At 50.2% G+C, this 13,410-nt stretch overlaps 1 protein-coding gene across 2 annotated transcripts in view; it reads right to left on the bottom strand.

The window, feature by feature from the left end:
- Positions 1–248: 248 nt before the first annotated feature.
- The window catches only part of NRF1 (nuclear respiratory factor 1), a 68,082-nt gene continuing 54,920 nt past the window's right edge, over positions 249–13,410 (bottom strand). For both annotated transcript variants that reach the window (XM_054988677.1, XM_054988679.1), the window contains one exon: positions 249–2,289. In XM_054988677.1, coding sequence (XP_054844652.1) covers positions 2,126–2,289 — 164 coding nt within the window. In that variant the 3' untranslated portion in view covers positions 249–2,125. The remainder of the gene's footprint in view (positions 2,290–13,410) is intronic.

The raw sequence follows: 13,410 nt of genomic DNA, 5'->3' as shown, positions 1-13,410 counted from the left end.
CTCTGCTCAGAATGCCGTTCCAGGTGTTCCCTCTCCAAATGAGCCCTGGAACTAGCGATCCGGCGACTTGGCTCGCATGCCCACGGAGAGGGCTCTGCGTGCCAGCTGTGGCAAACGTGCCATAGGTTCACCATCACTGATCTAGGGATTTGATTGTATAACAGATTCTGCAATGACCTGAAAACAACAGACAAAAAGCCCACCTTTGGGCCAAAAAAAATGGAAAGAAGCCACTCCACAGCCACAAGTTATGGACACGTTTGTAACAATTTATTGAATGAGGCAACAGACAGAATCCCGGGGGGGACGGGTAACTCCATGCTCTGCTACAGGACTGGGCTGAAAAGGGGGGGGGGGTTCTCTTTGGGTCTCAGGGGAATAATTTCTCAGTCTATCAGAACGTTATTCCATTGTCAAAAAGGAACACCGATTTTAAAGTCACACCTGACATCTTCACAACGACGATAAAAAATAATATTTAAAAATTAAACAAAAAAGATTAGAGCCCTGGTTTGGTTTTTGATGGGAACGCTTCCCTTACCTCAATTTAAGTCCAGGGAAAAAAAAACATACAAAAGAACGGTCAAGATTTCCCATGAACTCCGCCCACCCAACCCAAGTAAATACAAGCTTCTGAAAAAAGGTATTCTGCTTTGAAAGCTGAGACAGATGTTGACAGATCTGGTAAATGGCTGTGTAAAATAAAATAAAGAGGAAAAAAAATTAACACTGTGTACAGTTCCAGGCACCAGTGGGCAGGGAAAGGAAGGGCCGAGAAAGCGCTCACCTGAGGGGCAACGGCAGTGCTTGGTTCTTCCTTGGGGGGGTTACATAAAAGTCAGCTGCTGAAAATGCACTGGGGCAGCCTGCCCTCTGGGGTGCCCACCTGAATGGCATATACCCCCTTTGCCTTCTGAGCACTGAGCCCCCCCCCCAACAGCGTCTGCCACATCACTCCATGACCTTTGGGCATGTTGGCACATGTCTCCACGCACCACTGGCAGCACCAGTGAGCAGTGTGGGCTTTCTGGGCCAGCTTGGCTGAGGAAAGGAGGGTGGGGGGCAGGTATACGGGGTGCGAGATGCTGTTTCGACGGAGTGGTGGGGAGAGTGCCTGATATGGAGCCCGAGATGATGGGAAGGAGCGCCTGGAAGGTTGAGGAGCAAGAAATGGTGGACCTGCAGGCAACGGAAGGCCAAGGCAGAGAGGGGAGGGCAGAGGTCTGGCTCAAGCACAGTTGTCCTGAAGTCCTTCATTGCAGCTGCATCAAACGGCCCAGGCCAACGTCTATGCCATGTGGCCCAAGAAGGAAAGGAGAAAATGACCTGGGTGTCTCTTTACCTCACCTTCCTGCCCCACGCCCCTCTCTCACGTCTCCTGTGGGCTTCTCTGAACTTCTAAGGAGGAAGGTTCTTAAAATGCAAGCAAAAACTGATCGGCGGGGGAAGGGGAGGGCAGGTTTTCAAGCATGGACTGAGAAAACCGAGGGAACAGCACAGGACCCACAGTGTAGGGTCGCTCAGCTTGCAGAAGGAAGGCCACTCTCTCTTTCTTAGAAGGATCCGGAGTCAGTGGGCAGCGGCGGCAGCCCTCGCTGTTGCCCCTAGGAGAGTCTTATTCTTTCATGCCTTCTTAAAGAAAAAAAAAGTCTCTTCCAAACTCTCTCTCCCAAATCCATTCCTCTCTCTCTCTCTTTTTAAATTTATGTCCATGTTAAAATGACACCTAATTCTCAGCACGAGGACAGCAGAGGAGCCTGGTTCTATGTTCCTCTGCAGGAAGGGGCAACGGAAGCCTGTGGGGAGCGCTGCCATAGACCCTTGAGAGGGGAGGGCACTTCCCTCTCACTTGAAGAAAGGATGGTCCATGCAGTGGGGGAGGGCAGCTTGACCTAGTCTGGCCCCAGACCGGCTCCTCACTCCCTTGAGATCAGGGTGGCGCACAAAGCCACACTCCAACATAACCCTTGGGCTCTATTTTTTTTTCCTGTTTGGTTAGCAAAACCCTTGGCTTCCAAAGCTGCGAGACTCAAATGCCACCTGATTGCGTCTTCAGAGAGGTCTAGAAAAATTATTTGCGCAAGAGAGGAGGAAGCAGCAGCCTCACGATCCTGCCGGTCTGCCGTCACTGTTCCAGCGTCACGACTTCCACTGCCTGGCCATCCATGGTAACGGTGCTGTCCGTTATCCTCGCAGCCACGGGTGCCATGGCGACCTGGACGGGGCCGTTCCCCTGAGCAAGGCTGGTGACCACTGTCTGGTACATGCTCACTGGGATCTGGACGAGCCCTGCGGGAGCCGAGAAAGGGAAGGGGGTTAGTTTGGCCAGGACTCAAAGAAAGAGCAGTCTGGAGGAGGCATCTGGATTATCCCCCTGAGGATCTGAGAAAGTCACAAAAAGTTAGAAGGAATTGACCATTAGAAAGGACTCATTGGGCCCCTCTTCCCCCTATATCAGACTGGGCAATCTGGACCACGGGCACAGCACATGTATAGCAGAAAGGTGAACCAAAGGCACAGCAAATGACTCCCATGGGATGGGCAAGAGGTGCAAGAGGTAGAATCAACCCCTGAAACGATGACTCTCCAATTAGGCTTGGGAAGATTCTGCAAATGGCTACAGATGAATCACAGAGCAGGAAGGGCCACAAGGGTAATCTAGTCCAACTACCTGCATTGTGATGGAGACTGCTGTCAAGTCACAGCTGACTTATGGCGACCCCCGGTGGGGTTTTCAAGGCAAGAGACTAACAGAGGGGGCTGCCATTGCCTGACTCTGCACAGAGGCTCTGGTCTGACCCAGGATTTAAGGTGTTACCCATTCTGGATGGGGTTGAATGCCCCTTGAAGGTACAGATGCGTAGACTGGAGGTACTCCTGGATCCAGGCCTACTACTGCATGAGCAGGTGGCAGCTGTGGCCAGGACTGCCTTTTACCAGCTTTGTCTGGTTAACCCGCTGTGGCCTCTCCTGGGCAGGAAAGGGCCGGTCCCTGTGGTGCAGGCCCTGGTTCTGTTTAGATTAGATCACTGCAATGTGCTTTACCTGGGGCTGCTCTTGTGAAGTATTCAGAAACATCAATTGGTGCAGAAGGTGCAGCCAGGATGCTGACTGGAGTGGGTCACGGGGACCGTATCACTCCAGTCTTGTTCTGCTGACATTACCTGAAGGACTGCCTACTTCCTTATGAGTGTACCCAACTGTGGTCATCTTTGGAGGCCCTGGCTCAGGTGCCCGCTTTGTGAGATTAGACGGGTGGCAACCCACCAGAGTCCAGTAACCAACTTTATTGTAGCATAAGCTTTCGAGAGCCACAGCTCTCTTCGTCAGATGCATTGCCAGCTTTCGAGAACTGCAGCTCTCTTCATCAGATGCATCGTCAGATGCATCTAAGAGTGCTGTGGTTCTTGGAAGCTGACGATGCATCTGATGAAGAGAGCTGTGGTTCTCAAAACCGGACGATGCATCTGATGAAGAGCTGCGGCTCTCGAAACCTGACGATGCATCTGATGAAGAGAGCTGTGGTTCTCGAAAGCTTATTGTATCATACGTTGGTTAGTCTTAAAGGTGCTACTGGACTCTTTACTGAAAAGCAGAGTGATGCCGGTGAGAGAAACCACTCACCTGAACGCCTTACATGCTAGGTATGAAGGCGCAAATCCTTTTGCAATAGAGACAGAGGCCTTGTGGAGGACTGCCATTCATTTCTCAATGAAGCTGACTGGTAGACAAACATACCTTTTTTGACACTCACCCACTGCAGACCTCCCCATTTGCCCCCCTGCTGTTGCCCTGCTCCCCAAGAGCAGTGTTTTGGAGAGATAAACAGTCTGTAGGGTGGGGAGGCAGGCAAGTGCTGTCTCACTGACAGAAGAGCCTTGTAGGAGTCGAGAATTTAGTCTGGAGCCAACCTCCTGTTTCTAAGGTCATGCTGCGTCACTGCTTATACTTTCTATTAAATTATGAATAAAAACGGGAAGGGAATGTGGTTGCACAGCGGTCGCTGGTCGGGGAGAGCATTTGGTGAAAAGCCCGTCCCCCTCTACAGAAAGAGAAAGAAAAGCAGCATATAAAGAACAAATGGAACAAAAAGCAGCGAAATAAAAGACAGACAACATTAAAGGCCTTCTGAAACAGACGGGCCGCCCTCTCCGGAGGCACTCAGTCCACCTGGGCGTCACCTTATCCAACACGAAACCCCGAAGAAGGGAGCGCTTCATGCAAGACAGAGAGACATGTACGTGCACACTTCTCTTTCTGCACGCGGAGCAAGACAGACCACCTAAACGCCTGCTGCTATGGCCCTGGCGGCCACAGCACTGACCAGCCAGAGTGGTTGAGGGGCGGCAGGGCCCAGCGGTCTGCTGCCCTTGGGAAGGACATGGTTAAAGCCCCTGAGGTACGGTCATCAGGGTGAAGACTGTCACCATGCCGCAGCTGCCCCTCTGATTAGCCTTAATCTAGCTGGCACATGTTAATCTAAAGCTTGGGATTTCGGACCCTTTCAATGGTATTAAAGAGAAAATCCTTTGCTCAGAACTTGGGGGGTGGGTGAAGTAGGAGATAGCTGCTTCTCCCAGGCAGGAGAGCGGCAGTTACCCTGCGTTACGGGGCCACAACTCGTTTGGAACATCTCCTGCACAGCTGGATGAATGGGAGCATGTGCATTCCCATGGGGGACTGGATAGGAGGTGCCCGGACACTTGCTGTTTAAACAGGGACCTCAACCCACAACACTCCACAGACTTGGCAGCTGGGCGCCTCCTGCCTCATTCATACAACACGCTTCCTCTTAAGAGGCTAGAACATGGGATGGAGCACAGAGACTGGCAAACTCACGCTACTCAATGGCACAGAACAGAAGTGTTTTCAAGCTTGCCACAGCAATGACATTCCCGCACAACTTCAGTGTTATTTATTTAGGTGATTTTTAAGTTGCCTGTCTATTATTATTATTATTATTATTATTATTATTATTATTATTATTATTATTATTAACATCATTTATAGTCCGCCTTTCTCACTGAGACTCAAGGCGGATTACACAGTATGAGGTTAATACAATCAGTATCACGTAAGTACATTTCAATGCAATACCATAAGGTAAACAGATACAAGTTTAAAGACATAGCATTAGCCAGGATCCAAGACATAGTAGAAAATACTGAAGCAAAACATAATCCATTCTAGGACTAACATTAGACAACATGGAGCTCTGGTTGTACATAGGAGTACATATTTAAAGCAGCAGATAATATATAAGGCAAAAATGGTGATGAAGTCTATGATCCCCAACTCGTTAGTGAAGCACCTGAGACCCCATCCCTACAATGAAGCCCTCCCATTTGAGTAAAAAGCCTTTTTGAATAGTTCGGTTTTGCATCGTTTACGGAAAACCAGGAGAGTGGGGGCTCTTCTGACTTCCTCAGGCAGGTCATTCCACAGGGCAGGGGCCACCACAGAGAAAGCCCATGTACGGGCTGCTGCTGACTTCACCTGTGAACACTGGTGTTGTGGGTTGAGTGTGGAACTTGGGCTGGGAGGACTAACCAGAGGTCAGCACCACAGCCGACGGTTACCTGCCAGCTTAGCCTACCTGACGGATATGGTGAAAAAATCCTGAATTTCTTGGATACATCCTGATAAATTCCTTAGATAAATCCTGAATTCCTTGGATAAAAGTGTCATAAATAAATGAAGGCCAATCAGTTTTGTCATAAGGCAACACGTGTTACTGAACCAGGCAGCAGAGGGCCAGATGTACCTGCGGGCAGTGGGCTTGGTGGTATGTGTGCATATCCCACCCACCTCACAGGGTGTTTTGTTGTGGGGATAATAATGACATACTTTGTAAACCGCTCTAAGTGGGCATTAAGCTGTCCTGAAGGGTGGTATATAAATCGAATGTTGTTGCTATTATTATTTGGGGGTTGCTGCTAGAAATATACCCCTCCCTCTCCAAGGAAGTTAGGATGCTGGTCTGGGCTTGCGGCCTTAGCCAGGTGAATAAAGGGACAAAAAGAAGTCAAGGGAGGGGAGTCAACTGGCCACTCAGCTCCGCACCTTGTTGCCCTGCCTTACGACCTTCCCCTGCTCTGTAACTGCCTGACAAAGAGCTCTGGGGTCTGGCAGCCATGCCACTCGCTGGCTCAGCACCCCGAGTCATTCACAAGGGCATCACTGAGTTTTCCCGTGGAACTGTGAAGGCCCCGAGAAGAACCTTGGCGGCATCTGAACCCAAGCCCAGACCACTTGATTTCGTCAGGAGTTACTGGGACAGCTCACTTTTCGCTATTGAACAAAACCAGAGTTTTTTAAAAACAAAGACAGCTGCAAGGGAATTAAGAGACAGGATTTTAAGAGGATGTCCATCTTCTCTGCTGCCCCTCCTACAGCCTCACTGAGAGAAAAGCGGATACGACAATTGTGCACAGTCAGGAATTTTTTTTTTTGCCCAGACATGTATCACTTTATGGTGCTCTGCATGGATCTTGATTGCTGTTCTGCAGCCCACTCACCCGGCTCAGATTCTTCTGGAGCTCCTTGCAGCCTGCTTGGGATTTCACCCCTGGCCGTCAGCTGCAAAACTGCCCTCCTCGCTGCTCAGCCCTAATTCCATGTTATGAACATGTTCAGTCGCTGTGGTCCCAATACAGGCCTCCAGAGCGGGGTCCCGCCAGCATGAGAACTGCCCATGGACTCCCAGTGTTTAGCCAGTTCCATAAGAGGACTGCTAGGCTTATAGAAGAGCCTTTTGTGAGGGACCTGCCCAAAGCCTTTCAGAAGCCCAAGGCTACCAGATCACTCCTTCCTATGTACTTGCCCGACACTCCCACCAAAGAATCTCATCAAGCCGATGGGACAAGACCTCCTTCTGCAGGAGACCCTCAGCAAGGATTTTTCTTTTACAAGGTTAATAGTTCTGACTTTCAGTAACATTGTCTACCAGTTTCACCAGGGCCAGAAGACAGCTTCACTTGCCAGATCCTCCCAGGACCTTTTCTTTTAAAAAATAAATTGGTGCAGAAATTGGCAACCTTCCAACCTTCTGGGAAAGAGGATGAACGGAATGACGAATTGCATGTTTTGGTTAACAGGTCAGCAACTTCATACGCAAGTTCTTGGCGGTCCTTTCAGGTTGCACCTTCCTTTGTGGCCTGGCCTCTCTATCAGCCGTGCCCAGTTAAAGCCTTATTTTAATGGATGCTTTTGCATATGATGCCCCAATGCAGCTGGGCTGTGGCACCTGAGTCGTGAGAGACAGTGTGGTGTAGTGGTTATAGCACTGGATCTGGGACATCCAGGTTTGACTCCCCACTCTGCCACGGAAGAGCACTGGGTTACTTTAGGCCAGCCACTCTCTCTCTCTCTCTCGGCCTCATCTACACAACAGGTTTGTTGTGAAGATAAAACGGAGGAGAGCAGAATGTGGTCCAGACATCTTAGGTCCCCACTGGAGAGAAAAGGGGGGTGTAAGTGAAGTAAATAAATAAACAAACCAATCTGTGGTAGGGCAGTAGGGAGTGGAACTGCCCCCCCCCACACACACATCCAGTGATTCTGGAGCTGATTGACCTTTGCCCAGGGCCTTAGAATCGCTGAGGCTGCCCTTGCCTGAGAAAAGAGCGAGAGTCCAGGAGCACCTAGAAGACCAACAACATTTGTGGCAGGGTATGAGCTTTCGTGAGTCACAGCTCACTTCTTCAGATACCTGTCACTCACAGAGCTGTGACTCATGAAAGCTCATACCCTGCCACAAATGTTGTTGGTCTTCTAGGTGCTCCTGGACTCTCGCTCTTTTCTACTGCTACAGACAGACTAACATGGCTACCTATCTTGATCTATGCCCTTGCCTGAGACACCCCAACTAAGCCCACCTGGCCAAGGGCATGCACAACCTCAGAAATATAGTGAACGCAAGGACTTCCAAGCCACAGCAATGGCCATTTCATGCAACAGCATCTTGCACTCCTCTCAGAATCTATTGTGCAAAGCTGGGGAGGGGGGAGAAAAATATAGGCTGATTCCTCCTGCAATCTCCCTGTGCAGCTGTTTACTGGCTATGGATTACTGCAGTCACGTGACCTGCTTTCTGGGGAAGCCAAGCTGTCCCTGGGACTGAGAAGGTCACTGGGAGAGGCGGGTCGTAAGCAAGCAAGGGCGGTTCTATCCTCCACAGAGCGCCAAGGGGCACATTTTACAGGCAAAGGGTACAGTTCTTGCACAAGGTATGAGAGAAAAGGAGGCCTGGGCATTCAGTTGCTTGGCCACTGAATCAAAGGCCATAGCAAAAAGCTTGCGCATTATCAGCCAAGTTGCACTCAGGTTTGAGGAGGGTAGCTGTGGGCAAGAGGAATTCTCCATGGAAGAATGGGATTACGTGTTGATGCGACACGTGGTAATTTGGTGCGCTGGTTGCTCTTCCTAATCTGTTTTTAGCATTAGCAAATCCCATCTGAATGTCGCTTGGGTAGAAAACACCAGTGTCGTTTTGGGCTGGATTAAACTGGAGTGTAACCGGGGGGTGGGGCATTCAGGGCATCTGACTTAGGTGAATGGGCATAAACAGGTCATACACTGATGATGTGAATTACGTATTTTCAAGATGGTAGATGAAAAGCCAGACACCCTTTTGCTCAGAGGCTTAGTGGGGGCAGCAGGAGAAGCAGAGTAGCACTACGGCCTTCTGCCAGCAGCCAAGGGCATCAAAGCATTCTTGAGCACTTAAAAGTGCTGGTGGAGGAGGAGAGAGAGTGGTACAGCCGAAACAAGTGGCTCTGCCGCACAACAACTTCTGCACAGGAGCTGCTGGGACAGGAGCAACTTGGCAAGGGAACTGCAGGACCCTTTCAGGCCCACAGCCTACGAACAGAACAACCGCCTTTCGCTGTAAACAGTAAAGGTTTACAAACTTACGCACTTATGCCCAGCCTTCCTCTAACTTAAGTGTCTCTTCCTTCAACAGAGAAGCCACTTAAATCAGAGAAAGGCTCCTTTGATTGGAGGAAGGCTTCTAACTTGAGCCAAAAGGAAAGGTGGGGTATAAATATTTTAATTCATAAATACACAGCGGGTTGGTAGGCTAGGGGTAGGATCCACCAGGGTGTGTCCCTTCTTACGGCATCTTTGGCCACTACGGGAAACAGGATTCTGGACTCAGAGACGGATGACCTCATCCAGCAGGGCTGAATTTTTATGACTGTCCAAAGCTCAGGCAGGGAGGCATCGTGAACACAGGGGCACCACATTTTTTTATGTAGGTATGAGGTATCCTGTCACTGAGCAATTCTCAGTGCTAGGCCTGTCACTGGATCGAAGTTACGCAACCGCACTCGTGATTTAATCTGCCTAAAATACAGATATTCTGAAGAAGGGCACTCTCTATGCCTTTCGATGATGCATAATGCGTCACGGCTGCCACCGACTCAGAAGACGCTTTCCCATCTGTGAGAGGGAAGGCTTCTTAAGATACGCCACCTACTACCTGTGGTTTAAAAATCTGCCACTCTTTTAACTGGGGGACGCACCTTTTGAACGGGTCTTACTCAACAGAGCCTTGCAGCTACTGCCCTCCGTGCACCGCACAGCCAGCCCCAGGGCAGTTGCCCTACACAGTCCCTTCCTGACCTCTAGCAGCTCCTCTCCCTGTGCAAAGGGCTGCAATTATCCTCCGTCCTCGCTGCAGCAACCAGAGAACGAGAGGTTTATGCATTATAGATGAAGCGCCAGAGCAGTCCTGCACAGCCGGCTGTTCCTGAAACAAGTCCACAAATGCAGACTGCAACTGAAGGGGCGGTGGGTGAGGAGGGAGCCCCTCGCCCCTCCCAGCCCTATTCACAGGCTGGGTGTCTCATGTTCTCCTCCAGCTGGGCACGTGGGCTGCTACCTCCTCCATTTCAGAAGGACGGAGCTGCCATCTCCAAGACAGCCTGGTGCAAGGATGATGACGACAGATCGCTCTTACCTACTGGAAACCTCCCCATGAGAACAGCAGGACTTGAGTCCAGTGGCGCCTTCAAAACCAACAAGATTTCCAGAGTGGAAAGCTTACAATCTGAAAATCTTGTCGGTCTCTAAAGCGCCACTGGACTCAAATCCTGCTGTTCTACTGCACACCAACATGGCTACACACCTAACCCCCCCCCCCGGGACATACGGCTAATGAAACCCAGGGAAGAGTTTTTGTTGGCCACCTTGCATCAGATCAGGCCTGTGGGCAGTTGGCTGAATTCTCCCAATGCCCAGAGGAGACAGAAGGGCAAGGCCTCCGCGGTTGCTTAAAATATAAGTCATTCCACTAGAGCAGCAACATCAGCCCTTCTCAATGCATTATTCCACACTGCAACCTTTTTGGGAGTTGAAAATAAAAACAACTCTTAAGCTTGCTGCAGGAGTACATGCTGCTGGTCTGTGTTAAGTTTCTCGGGGTGCCAAAGCCGGACCACACGCTTGATGCGGTAACTGCAAGAACACAAGAAAACCACAGAACGTGGCAGCTGGTGCAGAAGCCAGCGTTTTAAACATATCCGTTTTTTAAAGAAACAAGTTTTTATAGTTGGCAAATATGTAAGCAAAACAGTGCCTGGAGATGGGGCTTCTGTGCCATGCCCTTTAACTAACAAAATCAGAAGTATGCAAATTAGGACACAACTGAAAGAATAAATGGCACAGAATACAACACATGGTGCAAACTGACTTGGTTACACAGGTCACAGTATTTGCATAACCCTGGCGAGGATTTTTAAAAAGCCCACAGAGATTCCTACACCCCAGAAAGAGAGGGAAAGGAAACTGGGCCCACCTTTGGAATAAGACAAACCTACTCTGAGCATGTGCAGAGTAATGTTCCTCCAGCCACAGAGCACACCTAGCCAACCCACACATGCCAGAGGTCCTTTTAAGTTAATTTCTAGGTCAAAGGATGTAACATCCAGACAGGCTGCTCTTGACCAGAGCAGTCCTACGCACTGCCTGGCTTTTGTGCAAAGACATCTGCACAGGAACCTTCTGATAGTCATAAAGAAGGAGCTCTGGACGGTTCTGGAGCCTTGCCTTCTTTCAATACATTTTATACTAATTTTTTCTCCAAAATATCAGTCATATATTGCTCTATTCACCCTGGCCACTATTTTATCCCCACAAGAACCCTGCAAGGTAGGGCCAGGCTGAGAGTGTCACGGCAGAGAGGGGATAGGAACCTGGGTCTCACTGGTCTTAGTCCCATACTCCAACCCCCACAACCAGACTGACTCTGATTATCTGACACCTTATTCACCCACCTGGCTCCCGCGTTCCGCGCCCAAGCACTGTTCACGCACCTTTATTTATTTAAAATATTTGTATTCTGCTCTTCTTCCACTCAATGGGACTCAAAGCTGCTTTCATTAAATTAAAAACGAACCATCTCAGATCGTAGAAATAATAGGAAAAAGAAGCAGAGCTCAATGGATGCTCGTGAGTCATTAAAAGCACGTTGAAAAAGCTCCGCCTTACAGAGCCTCTGAAATCTGCCTTCCACACATCCTCAGGAAGACCCTTCCACGCCAGAGCTGCAGCCACCAAGAAGGCACATGGCTAAGCAGGAAATGCTCTCACTGACCAGAGCAGAGGAATGACTAATCACCCCAGGTTTGGTGAGCAGAGCTGACTTGGAGACACACACGGGTGGAGGCAGCCTCATTAGAAGGTCCCAGAAGCCTACCTTCACCCTGCTAGAAAGTTGTATGCGAGTGGGGTTTTTTTCCCCCTTAAAGGAAGCTAAGATTTGCAGGATACCCAATATCAGAGCGCAGGATAGGCAGCCAGAGCAGGGGAGGCCGCACAACTCAGGGGCAGAGGCACTGGCTTCGCACACAGAAGGTACCAGTTAGAACCCTCAGTAAGTCCAGCTGTAAGTGGCAGGGCTGGGAAGGGCCTCGGAGAGATGCTGGGTCAGCTGAACGAGGGCTCGGGTCGTGCTTCGGGTGTTCCGAATTCAGCCTGCGAGATGGCCACCCAAAAACACTCACAGAGGAGGAGGAGGAGGAGGAAGAACGGTGCCTGGTGAGCTTCTCCTGAGGCTCGTTTGCTAAAGCCCCCAATGGCTGCCTGCTTCTCCTCACATTACACAGCCTGCTACTCTTTGGCGCAGAACAGACGGGAACATATTGCAGCCGTGATGAGCACAAAGGACGGCTGTCTATTCCTTTAAATGTAAAGCTAATGCTTTCTAATCAGCTTTAATTTTTAAACAGGCCCAGTTCCCTCCTGTCCATTTCCCCTAATTCAGGCCACGTGGACGGCAAAACAGTCCTGTGCTTGAAAAATACCATGAGGCTCTTGCCTGCCTGCGACAGCTGGAGGGGGAGCCTCAGCCGCCTGAGGATGGGGGAGGACGCCAGGGATCCCAGCAGGAAAGGGAGGGTGGGAGGAACAGGCGGGTCTACAGAAAGCTGGAAGGCAACGGAGGTTGCGGGCAGAAGCTTAGCATTGAGACCCCCACTCCAGAGGGCTTCGCTCTTAGCCCTTTGCTCCTGCCACAGAAAGAGGGTGCTGGGACTAAAGGCTTGGTTCCCAAATTTGTTGCCAGGCTACCAAGTTTGCTGCAGTCCCACGGCAGACTACTGCTGTGCCCATTTGTACCCTGTGCCAGAGAGATGACGTATGGAGAAGGTGCACAGCTTCCACAGGCAACAACTAATGCCCAGGAGCAATTTAGGGCAACAAGCAAAGCACGTGATGAAGGAGAAAAGGGATTGACAGCAGCCGCCTGCCTCTCGCGGAGGGAAAAGGAGACTCTTTGGCGCTGCCGGGCCTGATGACGTACCGAGAGGAAAGTAAACCAGGCAGATTGTGGACAGAGCTATCCAGTGCCAAAGAAGCGGGGCCCGTCCGCACTCTCCTCCGCCCTTTCAGCCCCCAGCCCCTGCCCAACACTCGGTCGATCTTCCCAGGCAGTGCGGAAAGCGGCTGCAGTCACATTTAAGGAGAGGAAGAGATGATCAGGTGACCTCTCGGGCACGGCTTTGACAGATCATTCAACAAAGCTACTTGCCTCTCTATTTCAGGAAATAATGGCCAAGGGTTGTGTCCACGCGGCAATTTCACCAGAGTGCAGAGAGGGCATAGCATACGCAGGATTCAGCTTCCTGACAGTTTCAACTTTCTTTTTTTCCCCCTTAGAAAAAGCAAGTTTCCTAGCCCTTATGCACTGAAAGCGCACAGACAATGCTGCTGAAATTTCAAACATAACTACTCGTCTCCCTGACTAGCTAAACTACAGTTATGCAAAACAGTACAAGATGCAGATTTATGCAAATGAAGGATTATGCAAATTACTCATTACTTATGGCTTTTCTGGGTGCTGAGTTTCTCTTTTATTTCTAAGCAGGAAGTACCCAAAGCTCTTCTTACAGTGGAGGGATTGCACCC

This window comes from Eublepharis macularius, chromosome 9, assembly GCF_028583425.1.
Source record: "Eublepharis macularius isolate TG4126 chromosome 9, MPM_Emac_v1.0, whole genome shotgun sequence".
In the NCBI taxonomy this organism is placed as follows: Eukaryota; Metazoa; Chordata; class Lepidosauria; order Squamata; family Eublepharidae; genus Eublepharis; species Eublepharis macularius.
This window is presented reverse-complemented; position numbering and strand designations above follow the sequence as displayed.